At 41.1% G+C, this 20,001-nt stretch overlaps 1 protein-coding gene across 1 annotated transcript; it reads right to left on the bottom strand.

Annotated features, from left to right (window-relative positions):
* Window positions 1–11,661: 11,661 nt before the first annotated feature.
* LOC311139159 (uncharacterized protein) lies at window positions 11,662–13,689 on the bottom strand. The gene is made up of 4 exons (XM_084174050.1): window positions 12,875–13,689; window positions 12,540–12,627; window positions 12,284–12,383; window positions 11,662–12,189 (listed from the first exon to the last, which is right to left on the bottom strand). The coding sequence occupies exons 1-4, from the start codon at window positions 13,044–13,046 to the stop codon at window positions 11,776–11,778; spliced, it is 774 nt and encodes a 257-aa protein (XP_084030176.1). The 5' UTR covers window positions 13,047–13,689; the 3' UTR covers window positions 11,662–11,775.
* Window positions 13,690–20,001: the final 6,312 nt, after the last annotated feature.

Genomic DNA, 20,001 nt, shown 5'->3' with positions numbered 1-20,001 from the left:
AATCAATATACATTGAGTATACAAAACTTTAAGAACACCTGCTCTTTCCATGACATAGACTGACCAGGTGAATCGAGGTAAAAGCTATGATCCCTTATTGATGTCACTTGTTAAATCCACTTCAATCAGTGTAGATGAAGGGGAGGAGACAGGTTAAATAAGGATTTTTAAGCTTTGAGACAATTGAGACATTAATTGTGTATGTGTACCATTCAGAGGGTGAACGGGCAAGACAAAAGATGGAAGTGCCTTTGAACAGTGTATGGTAATAGGTGCCAGGCCTAGCTAGGGCTGTTATGGGGACCATTTTACCGCACACCGGCGGTCACAAGTCATGAAGGCAGTCAAATTCCACGGTAATTAGGCTTCTCCAAGCTCTGGTGCTGCTGATGGTTATTAGTAGCCTACCAAACTTGCTAACTGCCTGGTGCTCAGCCCTCTATTGTCCCTCTAATCACTCTGACATCAATGCAAATGTAATCGAAAATCTAATCAAACACGCCATGAGAGCCCATGAGCTCATGTTGTGCAACATTTCTATAGGCTATGCAATTGTGTGAGAAAACAGAGTGATGGCCTGTATTAAAAAGAGGAGGATCCCATCAGCTTTCTATAGGCTAGGACAGCTATATTTATTTCTCAACTTTCCTATTATTAATCACATTGCTTCTCTTTACAACAGGAGTATAGCCTACCTGGCTGGCATGAAAATGAACCACGGGAAAAGCGTCCTCCATTCGCTATTTAAGTGCATAGATAACATGTATTTTTTAAAACTCTTATTTAGTGTATGTAAAGACATGATATTAAATCAACAATAGTTTGATTGGTGACAATATTAGCCTATCACTTGTGAATGATATATTATCACTTGTGAATGATGCCCAGCGGAAGGCAAGAAACAATGCATACCTTTTTTTTGCAACTTTTTCAAATCATAGTCCCACACTTCATGTAGCCTAGCCCATAGGCCTATATATTTTGATAAGGTTTGTATCACAACTAAAGTGGCCAAATAACTTATTAAAATTAAGCACATTAATCTGCTTTACAATGGGTGTAGAGCCTAACTGGCATACATATGCAGCGCTTGAGTTTCAAGTTTGGGGAAGGTAATTTTCACCATAACAATGCACCTTTATAATAAAAGCATTACATGCATAATCGCACTTGCCATCACTTTTGATAATGGTGTTTTCCTATTAATGGCACATTCGCACTTATAGCCCACTGCCATGTGAGCATTGCTGCGCTTATAATGTGAAGAAATAGCCTAATAATTTATCAACATTTTAAGCTAAACGTTCTGATCTGTTGTGCAAAACAATTTTTGGGATGCTAGTGGTTGTATTAATTTTGGATCTATCGCATCCCACAACTGTCCCAGACTATGTTTGGAATACTTATTTCTCGCAAAGAATAGAATAGGTCAACTTTCGTACTATGGGGGATAGTAGATTGACATAGGTTAGTGCTTTTACTGTTCGTTAGGCCGATTCATCTTGTTGGCTGACGAAAAGCAAATGTGGAAAGTTCTTCACATATCTTCAATATGCGCCTCGAATTGGAAAAGGACGCGCACAGTTGCGTCCCGGATGTGTCTGTCTTCACTTGTAGCCTGTGACCCGATCAGGTGACGGAGAGCCATGTGAGTGAGAAGTGCTTTGGCGCATGCAGCACGCAGGGAGAAGGGAATGACAATTATTACGTTCAGCCCAACAGCACAACAACCACTGGCTGCAAAATACATTGATTTTTTTAGGGGGCATTAAGGCCACGTAAAGGGGATGCCGCCGGGAAAAAGTCGAGGCATTATCAAGTACTTGTCAAAGTGTGAAGGAGAGACTGATGAAGTGTGTACAGCCTGCACAAAAAACATAGAGAGCTCATGCCTTTTATGCAACTTTTTTCAGATCATCATTAGAGTCGCATCATGCAGCCTTAGAATGTATTAAAACTAAAAACATATAGCCCAACGTTTGCATCACAACTAAAGTTACATACATAACTCTAAATGAAGCATATAGGAGTAGCTGTTTCTTTGTTAACCGCTCAACACAGAATGTGCGCACTCCCTCAAATAGTTTGGAGAAAATATCCATTCTATTTTATTCAGCTTTGTTCAATTTTATTCTTCATACTATAGAATAATGCCATAGAATTCTAAGCAAATCTTGTCTGCTAAATGAACTAGTGTAGCCCACAGCCATATGGCATAGCCAGATCAGGACCTAACATAAGGACAACTCAGACTATGCTATTCTGTTCTTCTGAAATAGACTACATTTTCTTCATATCATGTTTCTTTAGACCTGTCTAAAATAAATAATGGATTTATTGTGAAGGTGTAGGCTATATTACATGGATTTATTATACTTTTTAAAATGTAGATGTTCCAAATGTCTACATCAGTGGCTTGTAGGCTATGTGTGTACTAAATGTGTTTGTTAATTAATGGTCAATTACCGTGAGACCGGCAGTTATTTGCTTGACAAGCACCCGGCTGACGAAATTTTATGATCCTAGCCAGGCCAACCGGTTTGTGTCAAGAACTGCAACGCTGCTGGGTTTTTTATGCTCAACAGTTTCCTCTGTGTATCAAGAATGGTCCACCACCCAAAGCACATCCAGCCAACTTGACACAACTGTGGGAAGCATTGGAGTCAACATTGGCCAGCATCCCTATGGAAAGCTTTCGACACCTTTTAGAGTCCATGCCCCGACGAATTGAGGCTGTTCTGAGGGCAAAGAGGTGAAACTCAATATTAGGAAGGTGTTCTTAATGTTTGGTATACTCAGTGGTTTAGACAGCTCTGTAGAAAAGTTTACATGTTTGTATTTTATTTCAGTTATAAATATGTTCACATAACACATTTCTAAAAGCAATATGACACACACAAATACAGTTAATACCAAAGTTATAATACAAAATATAGGTTACATTAATTGCTTAAACACACAAAAAACACAATCCACACAGCCCAGACAGGTGCACAAACACAAAAACGTACGACTTTTAACAGTAGGCTACACGACTCAGTCATCAACTTATAACAATTGGATAACATTATTATTACGAACTCTGAAGCAAACTCACTGATAGTTCAATAGTTTTGGTAGATATCATCCATGTCTGAACACATAGCCTGTGGGGAACAAATAAGAACGTGTTAACCTATCTTTCTACATGTTTGAGAAACCAACAGAAGAACACTACATTTAGGCCACCAAAATACACATGGCTTCAAAAATACACTTGATCTGAGGGCTTTGGTGGTAATCACTCTCCTGTCATCACAGTGTCTGAAATATGAAAGTGTGGGTAAAAAGTATGTGGTATTTTTATTTTGATCAAAAGCTGCACCAGCCAAATTGGGTTTGTAGTGAGGTTACACAAAGTTGACCTTTGTGTTATCTTGTAACTTGATCTTTGGATAATTCTCGTTCTTTGCTGGGTTTTGACTAGGCTTCTTTGGCACAAAGTCATTCAGTTTCGTAGACTGAGGATTGGCTATCCGTCCTTGCTTTCTCCTTGGGTATGGCCATGGGCATGGCCTTAGCCCTTTGCTGTGGCCTGAGGAGGAGAGGAGAATGTGGAACCTGATTATAGTTCAGTACCATTTTGACTTTTCAAAAATATCTCCAACCACCCACTACAGAAGCGAATACATTTCAATGCTATATCGTATGAATTTGAGGATTGGTCAAAAGGTAAGAATTTTTTTCTCACTTTTGGGGATTGCTGTACCCTTATGGACTCTGACATGTCAGTTTCCTTAAGGACAAAAAAAACATGTAAATGAGCTTGAACATTATTCTTTGTTGTATGTAAAATACAGACGCAAAAATGACAGTACCTTAGAGGGATATCCAAAGTGGGGGGATTGGAGCTGGCCTTTGGTCTACAGATAATGGTTAGTAGAAGGGAGACATCATTCAAAATGACACACCTAATATGGTTTTATATGTGACATCATCATCATCAAGAACCGTACAAACCTCTCTATTCAACGTCTTCTGCAAACAAACATTACAGCTCCCCACAGAAAGGCACTTCCAACTGCCAGAGCAGTCAGCATCCATGGCAGAACTATGTTCAAAGAAAGACAGAGAGAGAGAGATCGAGAAAGGGGGGAGGGGGGACACATGGGGAGGCAGAGGAGGAAGAAAGACTGTCACTGTGTGCAGATTATAATGACATCAGAAGATTAAGAATATAAATTCTGTACTGAAAGCTTACTTACACTGTCCAGCCGTGAATTCAGTGTCAAGGGGCAGCTGCTGGATGTCAGTGGCCAGTGAGTTAATGGCTACGCAGGAGACATTTGGTCGTCTTTCCACAGGCCCAGTGAGTTCTGATGACACCATATTTTCTCTGTATATGGTGTTGGAAGTGAAGGATGATGGGAGAGTGTTGTTTTTGTTGATCCTCCAGTGCAGAGTAGCATTAGGTCGGGCTTCTGCTCTACACACACAGTGCAGAACCCCACCCTTCAAGGAGCAGGTGGAGTCAGAGAGGATTGCTGGGGGGACTGGAGTGACAGAATGACATGAAGTGGTGGTTTTAAAAAATGTTGTTTGACACTACACATTTGTCTTCCTTCTTGTTATAAGTGAGTGAGAAACAATGACAATAGAACTATGTAAGGGTGGGAAGGAGCATGTCTTCTCTTCTATTTTACACCCATAATGTATCGTTAGAATTAACATTTCAATGTACAACTATAATGTTAGTTCCATTGGAAACTGTGCAACCAGACATAGACACATACAATGAGATACTTACAGTTGACATCCAGAAACAGCCAGGCTGACAGATTTGATCCAATATTATTTTGGACAATGCAGGAGAATGAGGTGTCTCTGCTAATGTTGGGATAGGACATTTTGCCCTGAGTTGAATTCATTTGGATGCTTTGGCCTCCCTGTCGTCTGATCCACACAAACCTGCCTGGCTGGGGGTTGCTGTCAGCAACACACTTCAGGTTGACACTCTGACCTTCACTGACTTGCTGTTCATCTGCTATCACCTTCACACCTACAGGGGCATCTGTTTATAAAGCAGACAAACATGTATTGTGACTATGTAGTCGTTTGTTCTGTAAAATTCTATATTTATTTAAGTGATGGCCTGTGAACGGAATAATTGCACAACTGAGAACAAACAAGTAAGACCAAAAACGTACATGAGATGTTAAGAATAACTGGTTGACTCTCAGTTCGGACTGAAGCGAATTGAGCTGTGCATTTCATCACTATTTTGTGCAGTTGGCGCGTTCCTCTTCCTTGTATTGTCTCAGTAGACACCCACAGTCCTCCCTTTTCCTCCATGGAAGTCACTGATGTAGAATTCTCAGGCAAACGGCTCCAGTTAAGGGATGGAGGAGAGGCAGGGCAGGAATGCCAGACACTACAGTTGGCCTGGAATAAGGCTCCATCCACCATTGCATTCTGCATGGATAATGCAGGAGCTTTTCTCTCTGCAAGTTCGAATACATTATTATTAGTGGGAACCAAAGGCAAACAAGGCATTACCAGCTCCCATGACTAATGGTTTAACACCCTGTTTAAAATTCTCGTTCAGTTTTAACATAGTGTTCTAACTATCGACCACTATCACTCCTACATTCAGATGTCAAAGTAATGAAGTACTGTTCATCTGATCACAATCTGTTGTATTTTTTCAGTTGTTCAACTACAACAAATAATTAATCTAATAAACCTCTCCATGAGTGTGCTTACTTTCAACTGTAATCCTTACGATCTGATGATGGAACTTTTGTGTAGCTAACTCATCAGGGTTGATCCACACGAAGAGCTGGAGGTTATTGTCTATCAACGTCACACTCTCAAACCTCAGTGTACAGTCACCCTCTGCTGCATTGCCTGGCACTGATGTACGCCCTCTAAAACTGGCCTCCACACTGGTCGGTCCCTTGCCATCATAAACCTTGGGATAGTTAATACTATGATACCGGTACCAGATGACCCTGTGGTGAGGGGCGGTGTGACAGGATATTTCTACATTTACATTTTACATTTTAGTCATTTAGCAGACGCTCTTATCCAGAGCGACTTACAGTTAGTGAATACATATTTTTTTTATACTGGCCCCCCGTGGGAATCGAACCCACAACCCTGGCATTGCAAACGCCATGCTCTATCAACTGAGCTACATCCCTGCCGGCCATTCCCTCCCCTACCCTGGACGACGCTGGGCCAATTGTGCGCCGCCCATTAGTCTCCCGGTCGCGGCCGGCTGCGACAGAGCCTGGATTCGAACCAGGATCTCTAGTGACACAATTAGCACTGCGATGCGATGCAGTGCCTTAGACCACTGCGCCACTCAGGAGTACCACACAGCTGCCATCTACTGCCTTCACAGTATTGGGCACCTTCACCATCCAACAGTGACCAAGCAAGACAAGTGTGCACCCTGAGGAAGAAGACCTAGCAAGTCAGTTTACATTGCATCAGTTCTCTTTTATTACTTTGCCAGCTGTATCAAGTGGAGTTTAAATAACCTTCCCCAATTTGAGGAACTGAATAGTTGGTTGATCCGCAGAAGTACAGTGCATTCGGAAAGCATTCAGACCCCTTCACCTTTTCTACATTTTGTTATGTTACAGCCTTATTCTAAAATGGATTCAATTGTTTTTTCCCCTAATCAATCTACACACAATACCCCATATTGACAAAGCAAAAATAGGTTTTTTAGAAATCTTGGCAAAAATAAATAAATATGGAAATATCACATTTACATAAGTATTCAGACCCTTTACTCAGTACTTTGTTGAAGCACCTGTGGCAGCAATTACAGCCTCGAGTCTTCTTGGGTTTGAGGCTACAAGCTTGGCACACCTGTATTTGGGGAATTTCTCCCATTCTTCTCTGCAGATCCTCTCAAGCACTGTTAGGTTGGAAGGGGAGCGTCGCTGCACAGCTATTTTCTGGTCTCTCCAGAAATGTTAGATCGGGTTCAAGTCCGGGCTCTGGCTGGGCCACTCAAGGACATTCAGAGACTTGTCCTGAAGCCACTCCTGCATGTGCTTAGGGTTGTTGTCCTGTCGGAAGGTGAACCTTCGCCCCAGTCTGAGGTCCTGATCGCTCTGGAGCAGGTTTTCATCAAGGATCTCTCTGTACTTTGCTCCGTTAATCTTTCCCTCGATTCTGACTAGTCTCCCAGTCCCTGCCACTGAAAAACATCCCCACAGCATGATGCTGCCACCACCATGCTTCACCGTAGGGATGGTGCCTGGTTTCCTCCAGACGTGACGCTTGGAATTCAGGCCAAAGAGTTCAATCTTTGCTTAATCAGAACAGAGAATCTTGTTTCCCATGGTCTGAGGGTCCTTTAGGTGCCTTTTGGCAAACTCCAAGTGGGCTGTCATGTGCCTTATACTGAGGAGTGGCTTCCGTCTGGCCACTCTACCATAAAGGCCTGATTGTTGGATTGCTGCAGAGATGGTTGTCCTTCTGGAAGGTGCTCCCATCTCCACAGAGGAACTCTGGAGCTCTGTCAGAGTGACAATCGGGTTCTTGGTCACCTCCCTGACTAAGGCCCTTCTCCCCCGATTGCTAAGTTTGGGAAGAGTCAGCTCTAGGAAGAGTCTTGGTCGTTCCAAACTTTTTCCATTTAAGAATGATGGATGCCACTGTGTTCTTGGCGACCTTCAATGATGCAGAAATCTTTTCGTACCCTTCCCCAGATCTGTGCCTCGACACAATCCTGTCTCGGAGCTCTACGGACAATTCCTTCGACCTCATAACTTGGGTTTTGCTCTGAAATACACTGTCAACTGTAGGACCTTATATAGACAGGTGTGTGCCTTTCCAAATCATGTCCAATCAATTGAATTTACCTCAGGTGGACGCCAATCTAGTTGTAGAAACATCTCAAGGATGATCAATGGGAACAGGATGCACCTGAGCTCAATTTCGAATCCCATAGCAAAGGGTCTGAATACTTATGTAAATAAGGTATTTCTGTTTTTTATTTTAATACTTTTGCAAAAATCTCAAAAAAACCTGTTTTCGCTTTGTCATTGTTGGGTATTGATGAGATTATTATTATTTTTAAATAAATTTTTGAATAAAGCTGTAACGTAACAAAATGTGTAAGAAGGGAAGGGGTCTGATACTTTCCGAATGCACTGTATTTCCGAGTGCAACAGAAAGTGTTGCATTGCACCCCAAATAAAAACTACTGCATTAAAACTGCATCTAAACCAAATTAGCTGTATGTAGCCAGTTTCAGTTTCAATGCAGTAGTTATACTTGGCCTGCAATGCAACACATTCTGTGACCAGAGGAAAAAAAAAATACTGCATGTGGTTCTCTCGTTGTCTTTCTTTATACATGTAGCGCTTTCAGCAAAGACCATTGCTAGCAATAATCAGGGTGACGGGATGCCAAATAATTGGGTTCTATTATAAAAGCTTCATCAGTTTATGTAGCACCAGCTGGTGCAAAGCAAAATAAGTAGCATTTACTGTACATACTGTATTTATCTACATACTGTACACATACAGTATTTAAAATATAATGACATTTAATGGCTTAAAGCTAGAAAGCTAAAGTCAGATAATGCACATGTTGATGCAAAAATGTAGTTTTACCATGCAAACAAATGTCATATAATAAGATGTATAATGTACCTGTGATGAAGCTGAGGATGTCCATTAGAAGAGTCTGTGGTGTCTTTAGTCTATTAAGGTTCCAATATCATGTGATGGTTAGGATGCTGAAGTTTATAGCTATAAAACAAACAATCATTCACCCAATCAATTAATTAAAGGAAAACTCCACCCAAAAACTATCTTTTGGTATTTGTTTAATTAGTCCATTGTTGACATACTCCCAAAATGTTTTGCTTGTCAGCAATCAAGTTTTCAAGATATGTAACTTTCAAAATACAGAAATCATCCCCGTATGATGCATTTTGTATTATATGATGCTGTTTTGCATCATTTGATGTTGTTTAGCATCATGTGATGCTGTTTAGCATCATGTGATGTGAAATGCATCATATGGTGATGATTTCTGTATTTTGAAAGTTACACATCTTGAAAACTTGATTGCTGACAAGCAAAACATTTTGGGAATTTTCCTTTAAATCAATTAAATACTTTTATTTAATTTCTGTACTTTTATTTCATTTCTGTTTTAATATGGATTGAATCACAACATAAATACATCCAGAATATTTTGTGTTTTTGTATATTTTCTAATGAAAACATCTCACTATACTGCAGTCCTAGCACCTGACTACATAGAGCAGGGCTCTTCAACATTTTCTTGCCCAGGGACCCCCTCCCAGGCAAACCAGTGACCCAGGGACCCCATCATACATAAAAAAAAAAAATCACGTCTTGTCTTATCACCAGGCGAATGATAATGGAGAAGCAATCAACATTTGAAAATGAATTGATTTGGTAGATAGTTTTCCATTATTTTTACCGCCCCACATTAGAATTGGAAGAGGAAGTGTAAACTCTAACATAGCCTATTAGCTAGAAAGGTAACTCCAAACACATTTTCACAATGAGCAGCTGTTTAGCTGCTTAAACAAAAGTTAGCCATGTGTTGGCAAAAATGTATGTCTAAGTCAAGAAAGCTTACCAGCAGCCAGCGGCACTTGCCGCACTTGTAGTGGTAGCCTATTTGCGGGTATTTTTTCAAAGCCTATATCAGATACTCCAGTGAGTGTAATTGGCTCCAATTAGTGTAATTTGCTCAGTATTAGGAGTTGAGAAATAAAGTTGACATTATTAGAAAGAAGATATTCTCCTCTTTTCTACTGTAGGTATGTAATTGAAATTAAATGTATTCTGTTATTGCTAGCGATATTCATAAAAACTTTGAAATAAACAAAATAAAAATTCCACTTAAAAATATACCGTATTTTTGTCAACCCTTTGCAGTAATCCCGCTGACCCCTGGTTGAATACCCCTGAGATAGAGCCATGAATACAAGGAACTTTCATCCACATCAAGTAACTCAAGCGATCAGTAAAATCTGATTTCTAAAAAACGGATAAAACAACGACTCATGACTCATATATTCTGCATTGTTGGGAAGTGCCTGTAAGTAAGCATTTCACTGTTTGTCTACACCTGTAGTTTACGAAGCATATTTATTTTATTTGACACACACACATACACACAAGCTATCTAACACACACACATTTTTAGATTGTAATATTGTATTATTGTAGTATTGTACATTTTATATAGTACATTTGTAATAATAGAGTAATAATGTAATGTCTTGTATGATGTATTGTTTTATTTACGATGTAGGCTGTTGTTTTGTTGAGATGTAATTATTTTATTTCTGTTTGTACCACAGGAAGAGTAGCTGCTGGCTTATGGAGATCCTAATAAATACTAAATACTAGGTTCTGTGTAGCTCAGTTGGTAGAGCATGGCACTTGCAACGCCAGGGTTGTTGGTTCGATTCCCACGGGGGACCAGTACGAAAATGTATGCCGTCGCTCTGTATAAGAGTGTCTGCTAAATTACTAAAATGTAAATACTTTAAGTAACCAAAGACTATATTTGACCAGACAAAGACGTTGCCTCCTGATATGCACAGGATGTTGCCACTACTTCTGCCAATTACATTTTGGTTTGATAAAAGACGATGTGGATGGAGAGTTTCTTAGACATCACCCCCGGTGAATAAAAATGAGATAACAAATTGAAAGCTATATCAAGAAGAGCAGTCTATCGTATATTATGTGGTAGGTCCTGTGGGAAGAGGTTACTTGAAATGCATAACAGTCTACCTGGAGGCTACAAAATGACATTATAAGCCATAATCAGACAGCAGAACCATGTATGATGACCTATGTCAACCAATGAAAACACTGTTAACCTCTAAAGGGGGGGGGGGGGGGGGGATTGTTTTAAAAATGATCATGCCATGGATCATTTAGCTGTTTGATTTAGAATTGTAATACCCCTTTAGGGCTCCCTCCTTTTTTGGGGCCTTTACTACTATAGCCCATAGAAACGCATTGAATAACATTAATACATGGCAGACAAGACAGTCAAAAAATGAATCATAAGGAATAGGATTTTGATGTGTCTGTCCTATATCTAGGATATAAGCAAGCTCAGTAAATATTTTTGGTTTTTTGGACACATATAACCTAAATATAACCTAAAAGAGTTCTACCTGGAACCAGCCTAAGAACCCTTTTGGAACCCTTTTTTCTAAGAGTGTACAGACATACCATGATATTTACATTTGCCGAAATGTTTTGTGCAAGCTATCACTGTCATTGAAATGTTGTCACAAATCCCCCATAAAACAAGAGATTAACATGCCTTACCTTCAGAAGAGGTGGTGAGCATTCTCTCTGTTTTCTGTCACAAAGCGAAACCCACTACATCATCCCCCCTTTGTTCTTTTCAAACAGGAAACTCACTGAATCTGTCAAAGTCTACTTTCCGATTGGCCAAGAGATTGTTCTAATGTTAGCTTTCAAACGCACCTTCGTTTTTTAGTTTTTGTTAATACTATTGGTGCATTCAATGATATTAGAGTGAGTTTAAGAGTTTTAAATACCTTGAAAACATTAAAAGTTATACAGAACGTAGGTCATCATAATGCTATGAACAATTACAAAGGCTTCAATAAATAACAATAAGGTGGACATTTAATGTTTTATTTGTTTTGTGGTAAAAAAAAAAAACAGCGTAATACTTTCATTAAGAGCAATATGTATTTGTGAAAGTACAATAGGCCTACAATAAATTCATGAAAAACTAGAGAAACTGTAGGTTCTCCATCTCCAGTGCCTTACTTATTCTGCGTCTGCCTACATTTCCCAGCACACACCTCTCTTCCTCCAGGTAGGAACCGCTAGACGCCTCCCTTCCCCCCTCCCCATCCACGGACCCCACATTCTTCTTCTTCATCCACTTCTTCTTCTTCCAAATCACACTGGAATAAAACACGTCACCCCCCTCCTTCTTTGCAGTGCCTTCTCCTGGATCTGTAGCAGTGTCAGCGATAGGACTGAGCAGGCCGGTTCGGTCGGTCTCAGAGATGGCTTTGGAGGAAGGCAGTGTTTTGGAACCCGGTTTGTGGGCCTCTAGGTCTTGTTCGCATCCCTGTCTCCTGGCCTGACTCGGTATCATGCTGTTGGTGTAGATGTCTTCTTCTGGCACAGGAGGATCCTGCAATAACATAAATGTATAGACATTTAACAGATTTTCTTTTGTGGTGATTTCATTATCAAACTATTTATAGGATAAATCTGATGATGCTTACCTGTGTCCCCTCACCACTGGTTGGAACTAGGTTCATCACCCCATCACTGTCGTCATATTTTTCATGACCTCTGAGTACCGTAAAATAAGGCTCCCAAACCCTGTGAAATCATCATACAACAAACTGGTCAAATCAAATATCTACAAATTAGTGTACACTTCAGAATCAGGAACTAAGTTCATGTAAAGCACAAAAAGTATAAAGACACAAATGCGTGCAGTATTTCCAGAACATTTTAAAAGAGTGATGACCTTACCTTAGGAGAAACAGTAAAGCACATATCAGTGCTGTCATTAATGCTGAAACAAATATTGCAGTGATGAAGATTGGCAAGGAAACTTGACCTAGAGGGGAACAGAAAAATCTTTAATCAATAGACTTAGAAAAGTTTTTATCAAGGTTATCAAGATCATCATTGTAGTCAATTATAGTGTCCAAACCCCTTATGAATGATAATGACTGGTTTGTGTATTTCAAAGTACCTACACTGTACAAATAGTTTTTGACCAGATCCAAATCGCTTTGACTGCAGAAAAACACCAAATGCTGCACAATGTGTCTGTATGGCAATTGATAACATAAAGCGCTTACCCTCATGAACTTCAGAGCTTATGCCCAGCCCCTGGTGATTCCCCAGGCATTGAGTACAGAACTGGAGGCTGGAAGATCCTACAGAGTTGGTGCTGAGGCAGACCAGAGTGGGTGTGTCCTCCTCCTGTGATTGGTGGATGATGAGGGAGCTTCTCAGGCCTGTGCTGCCCATTGGCTCCCTGATGACAGAGTTTCTTACGTGATTGACAGGCTGCCCAGCCAATCGCCACTCCACTTTGGGAGAGGGGTTCCCATGACTCTCACAGGAACAGTTGATCTTATCTGCAGTTCTGATGCAGCGAGAGGAGGGCAGGATCTTTGGAGCAACTATAGAAAACAGAGGATGAAGACAGTTAAGTCAAAGATATTTATAACCAACCCGACATAGTTCATCTGTGTCGTTTTCCATGGGAGAAAATTAAGCATAGTGGGTAGAACGAGCAAGGAGGAGGGCAGAGCCAAGCAAGAGCTAGCGAGAGCCTATTGGCGCATTCTAGCATGTATTTGCATATTTCCGTTAGGGAACGCCTTCGCTGTGAAGTGTGCGTGTGCAATAACTTTATTTGCCATTGCACTCCTTGTAAACAACACAACTTTTAAAAACTTTGACAAAGGGTCAAGTCTATAAAACTATGTGCACTCTGTTCATAACAGATTCTAGTTTTGGGAACAGAAAACTGTTTTGAGATCAGGCACGGTGTGAGCCGAATCAGGTGGAAGCGGTACTCGCTAAGCAAGCAGTGTGACGTCCTTTACAGGGGTGCCTAGTGACTCAGATCTACAGTTGAGCTCAGCTCAAAGCTGGGGTCGCTGTTGAGTAAGATTGAGGGGTGAATTTAACACATTGGGATGTGTGAAACATACTCCTCAGCCTGAAGTGTCCCCACTTGAACCAGCAAATAGTTTAATCAAGTGGACACCTGCTCGTCGAACATCTCATTCCAAAATCATGGGCATTAATATGGCGTTGGTCCCCCCTTTGCTGCTATAACAGTCTCCACTCTTCTGGGAAGGCTTTCCACTAGATGTTGGAACATTGTTGCGGGGACTTCCTTTCATTCAGCCACAAGAGCATTAGTGAGGTCGGGCACTGATGTTGGGCGATTAGGCCTGGCTCGCAGTCGGCATTCCAATTCATCCCAAAGGTGTTCGATGGGGTTGAGGTCAGGGCTCTGTGCAGGCCAGTGAAGTTCTTACACACCAATCTCGACAAACCATTTCTGTATGGACCTCGCTTTGTGCACGGGGCATTGTCATGATGAAAGACGAAAGGGCCTTCCCCAAACTGTTTCCATAAAGCTGGAAACACAGAATCGTCTAGAATGTCATTGTTTGCTGTAGCGTTAAGATTTCCCTTCACTGGAACTAAGGGGCCTAGCCCAAACCATGAACAACTGCCCCAGACCATTATTCCACCTCCACCAAACTTTACAGTTGGCACTATGCATTTGGGCAGGTAGTGTTCTCCTGGCATCCGCCAAACCCAGATTTGTCCGTCGGACTGCCAGATGGTGAAGCGTGATTCATCACTCCAGAGAACGCGTTTCCACTGCTCCAGAGTCCAATGGCGGCGAGCTTTACACCACTCCAGCCGACGCTTGGCATTGCACATGGTGATCTTAGGCAAATAAGCAAATACATAAGCAAATAAAAGATGACTGGTCATTGGTGAGAATAATCAGATCAGAGTGTGATGTCATGCTGGGGGCCAAAAACTCCATCCCACCTGAACAGGCTGAAAGGGTATCATTTTCACAATTTGTGAGTGTTATTTTGACCCCAGTGTGTGGAAATATCATATATATTTTTTTACAAATCACGTTTTTGACTGCACTGCCCCTTTAAAGTATGTTCACAGGATGTGGAAGTGTAACAACTTACATGTCACATCTATGTTAGTAGTTGTTGAGTTGTCCACCCCATGCTTATTCTCTGCTTCGCAATAGTACCGCCCACTATCATTGATAGCAATCTTATTGAAGGTGAAGCTCTGTCCAGATCGTACAATGACTCTCTCACTCCCATTGACTCTATACCAGGTGTAGGTCTTCACTGCTGGGTTGGCATTGCTGCTGCAGCTCAGAGTCACAGAGATTCCCTCTACCACTGAACCAGAGGGACGGACCGACAATGAGGTGTTCTTGGGAGGATCTGAAGAAGTGAAGAAGCATATTGTATGGAAACAGGTAATTTAGAGTGTGTTATGACACTAGCCATAGTGCTAATATATTGTGTACATTTGTTTTTATTTTGCACTTACACATCCCATCTAGTTGAGTGACAGATGAGTTCTGGGATCCAAGATGATTTCTGGTCTCACAATGGAACTGGCTGTTGTCTACTGGTACCTTGATAGTTAGCATTCTGCTAGACCCCACTTCTGTGACCTGTTCTCGATCTACTCTGTACCAGGTGTAGCTCTCCACTGGTGGGTTGGCATTGCTGCTGCAGGTCAGAGTCACAGAGCTGCCCTCTACCACTGAACCAGAGGGACTAACTGACACTGAGGTGTTTTTTGGTGGATCTGAAAAACAAAGCAAATTATGCAATTAAATGTTATACCTTTTGTTTGATTAAGTGATAATGCCCGAGAAGCCGATGTTTGGAGGATATATTGGCATGGTGTTCAGCAAACTGTGTCAATATATCCTCCAAACACTGGCTTCGAGGGCATTATCACTTTTATACAACAGGTTACAACATATTCAAATAATGATTGACATATTTTAAATAAAAACGTTATTTTGATGGATTTATTCATACTATTTCATCCTTCCACAAGATATAGTACCGACACAAATCTAGGGTTGCTACCCAAGCCGGTTGGTCAATCGTTCTATAGGTTTCGGTTACCAGAGACGCGACCCAGTCGTTCAGTCTTTTTGTTCTGTATCTATGGATGCAACGCAGTCGTTCGTTCTAAATGTTCAATTGCCATATTAGCTGGCAACGTTCTTATCCCTTGCTTGCTAGCTAGCCAATTATGGCTAACATACAGTCACGTCAAACAGTGCAGCCAGAATAACAGCAAAGTAGCCGCATTTGCATTTGTTTAAGCTGTTTTCTAGTGACATTTATTTGGATACATCCATAACAATGAGCTAATGAGGCGCGATTTCGCCTGGCATAGAAAATGTGCTCTCTCGTCAAGACACTTGTTCAGAGGAGCTATCCAACAACACAGCTAACACAATCATTTCAAACTGAAGCTGGAAAGACAGCAAACTAGCTGCACTTCTGTGGGGTTCTATTTTCTAATGATTGGATCTGTGTGTGATGAATGGCTTAGAAGGAATGCATTAATGATAAGCATAGGTTTGTACTATACTGATATAAATTGTTTCACATAACAGGCTGTGATTCATGTAAGGAACGTTAGGGGGAAGGACAGATAAGACTTGTATTTCTTACAGATACGAACACTGCCTCTTTGTTGTCTGTGAACCGTTGTCTGTGAACCGTCCTTGGACGTAGGAACGTACAGTCTTTTGAGTGCTGACTCCACAGGTTGTTATGATAAAAACTTATGCCTGGCAACAGTGTGCAACAGGTGGAGCGCCAAGAGGCTGGGACTAGCCTGTGCGCCAACGGATTGGCTGAGTAAGTCTAAACCACGCTCAGTCTCTACTCTGATTGGCCAGCAGAGAGTGGGAACTATCTCTGTCAGAGTATTTGAAGAAGAACCTGTAACAATGGATTAGTTCTCTGAGTGCCCTGCGTGGTATTTCAGTGGACCCGTATATACGAACCTTCATACTTATCATACATACATTTTGCATATAATAAATTTAGCTTGGATTGAAGATCTCTTGATTCTTATTCCAATACCAGATTTGAATTACACAATTTCTAACACTTCGTTTCGTTTTACCTGTTTTCTCTTGATCGTTCTTTGTATATATCCATAAAAATGATGCAGATTCATGATTTCAACTGTCTGAGAAAAGCGGCCTGCCTGTCTGTTTCATCCCGACTCCCGACACGTTCATTATTATGGGACATCTGGAGATCGAATTTGAATATTGAAACAATGTTGCAAATGTCGGAGAGACAGACAGCAAGGTTTATACAAATCTCCGCTGTTGAAAACTAAATGTTAGTCTAAAAGAAATGTGAGATAATGTGTAGATGCTTTTTATAGTGGAGATCAAGTTCATGAAGTGCCTGGCTGGCCTGATGAGACAGTGGATTGCGCAGTCAGATGGAACAGAGGAAATAGGCATTTTAATGTAATAGATTTAGCAGGTGTAAATTGAGAAATAGACAACGGCTGGAATGCGGTTTTAACCAATCAGCATTCAGGATTAGACCCACCCGTTGTATAATGTTTAATAAGTGAGTGAATGCATTGAAAGGAACTCAGTCGGCTTTCAACGTTGTAATAGTAGAATGCACAAGGTGCAATTTTGAAATTGGGTAGTGAACCATCAGTTTTCCTCTTGTCATGTCAGTCATTTCATACCTTAGAGAGCTATTTATAACTTGTCAGAAATGTCTAAATCAACTAGCCCATGTCAGCTAACATTTTTTTTGCTAGGTTTTTTAGCCCATAGATTTTGTTTTAATGTTTGTGACGCTCAAATATCACATGAATACACATTAGATGTGGCAAAATGTATAGAATTGCAAGAAACTTTGCTTTAAAACTGCAAATTGTTCTCTGCACCCCATGACAAAATGTGTAGAATCGCAGGAAATAAGCTTTAAACCTGCAAAATGTTCTCTCCATCAACAAGAGGGGTGTGAATAGTTTGTGCCATAAACAGTGCTTGTGCCCATAGAAATAGATGTGGCGCGTGGGCGCGGGCGGGGGACGTTCCCTAATGTTGGGAGGGGGCCTGAGTGAAAAAGTTTGGGAACCCCTGGTCTAGACTCTAGAGCCTACCCCGCTTACCACTGAAAAGTAGGAGGATACATATGCAAATAAAAGATGACTGGTCATTGGTCAGAATAATCAGATTTTTTAATTTTTTTACAAATCATGTTTTTGACTACACTGCCCCTTTAAAGTATGTTCACAGGGTGTAAAAGTGTAACAACTTACATGTCACATCTATGTTAGTAGTTGTTGAGTTGTCCACCCCATGCTTATTCTCTGCTTCGCAATAGTACCGCCCACTATCATTGATAGCAATCTTATTGAAGGTGAAGCTCTGTCCAGATCGTACAATGACTCCCTCACTCCCATTGACTCTATACCAGGTGTAGGTCTTCACTGCTGGGTTGGCATTGCTGCTGCAGGTCAGAGTCACAGAGCTGCCCTCTGCAACTGAACCAGAGGGACGGACCGACAATGAGGTGTTCTTGGGAGGATCTGAAGAAGTGAAGAAGCATATTGTATGGAAACAGGTAATTTAGTGTGTGTTATGACACTAGCCATAGTGCTAAAATATTGTGTACATTTGTTTTTATTTTGCACTTACACATCCCATCTAGTTGAGTGACAGATGAGTTCTGGGATCCAAGATGATTTCTGGTCTCACAATAGAACTGGCTGTTGTCTACTGGTACCTTGATAGTTAGCATTCTGCTAGACCCCACTTCTGTGACCTGTTCTCGATCTACTCTGTACCAGGTGTAGCTCTCCACTGGTGGGTTGGCATTGCTGCTGCAGGTCAGAGTCACAGAGCTGCCCTCTACCACTGAACTAGAGGGACTGACTGACACTGAGGTGTTTTTTGGTGGGTCTGAAAACAAAACAATCATGCAATTGAAATGTTATACCTGTTTTTTTATGTTTAATAAGTCATTACTTGAAGTTACAGTATGTTTGGAATTTTGTACTTACATAGCACATTCTGTAGAATGAGTGATGAGTTCTTGGTCCCATGGTCATTTCTGGCCTCACAGTAGAACTGGCGGTTGTCTATAGATGCTTTCGTGTTTAACTCTTTTTCATTAGCGATTCGTGTCACTTGGCCTCCATTGACTCTGTACCAGGTGTAGTTCTTCACTGCTGGGTTGGCATTGCTGCTGCATGTCAGAGTCATATTGCTGCCCTCTATCACTGAACCAGAGGGACTGACTGACACAGAGGTGTTCTTGGGAGGATCTAAAGAGACAGGTGTAAAAACAGTAAAAAGGCTGTTAACAAAAAGTATACAAACTGGGTGCTATCCTCACAACTGAAATTGAGCAGAAACGATAGTTCCAGATTTATACTTAATAATAATAATAAATCATTTAGCAGACGCTTTTATCAAAAGCGACTTACAGTCATGTGTGCATACATTTCTACGTATGGGTGGTCCCGGGGATCGAACCCACTACCCTGGCGTTACAAGCGCCATGCTCTACCAATTGAGCTACAGAGGACCACTTACACATTACATCCAGTTGAAAGACTGATGAGTTCTTAGTGCCATGGTCATTTGTGGCACCACAGTAAAACTTTCTTTGATCTGTGTACACCTGGGTCTGATGTTTCTCTCCATGTCCTATTGATGTCACCTGATCGCCATTGACTCTGTACCAGGTGTAGTTCCTCACTGCTGGGTTGGCATTGCTGCTGCAGGTCAGAGTCACAGAGTTGCCCTCTACCACTGAATCAGAGGGACTGACTGACACTGAGGTGTTTTTGGGTGGGTCTGGGGTAAAGAAACAACAGATACTGTATGAAAAATTTAAACATAGTGTGTGTTATGATACTGGCTACACACTTAGAAAATACACTCTAAAAATGAGGGGTTCAACAAGGGTTCTTCTAAGATCCTCAAAGTTCTTCAAAGAACCTTAGGGTTCCTGGCACTGAAAATTGCCCCCAAAAGGTTCTTTCAAGAACCCCATAGGAGGTGGGGTTCATCGAGGAACCTCATTAGTTGGTGGGGGTTCTTGCAGGAACCTAACTGCCCAACTGAAACATTTGGATTAGAATTTGAAAGACAGCAGGTGCAGGCACTTAACTGAAAAATGTAAAGCTCTTCACAATTAAAGGTAAGGTTTGTCCCTTGTATGACCTAAATGTATATTGTTTTATTGTTTTATGATGATACCATCTATCTTTTCATATTTGTGCAAATCTTTCTAAAACAGAAAATGGATACAATTCAATGGATATAAATCAACAAAGAGGTAAGAATATGTATGCTATAAGAATATGTTGAAGGCTATCTGTACTGGGTGCAGAT

This window comes from Coregonus lavaretus (genome assembly GCF_964263955.1).
Source record: "Coregonus lavaretus genome assembly, chromosome: 13".
Classification (NCBI taxonomy): Eukaryota; Metazoa; Chordata; class Actinopteri; order Salmoniformes; family Salmonidae; genus Coregonus; species Coregonus lavaretus.
Note: the sequence above shows the minus strand (reverse complement) of the source record. Positions and strands in the feature narration are given on the sequence as shown.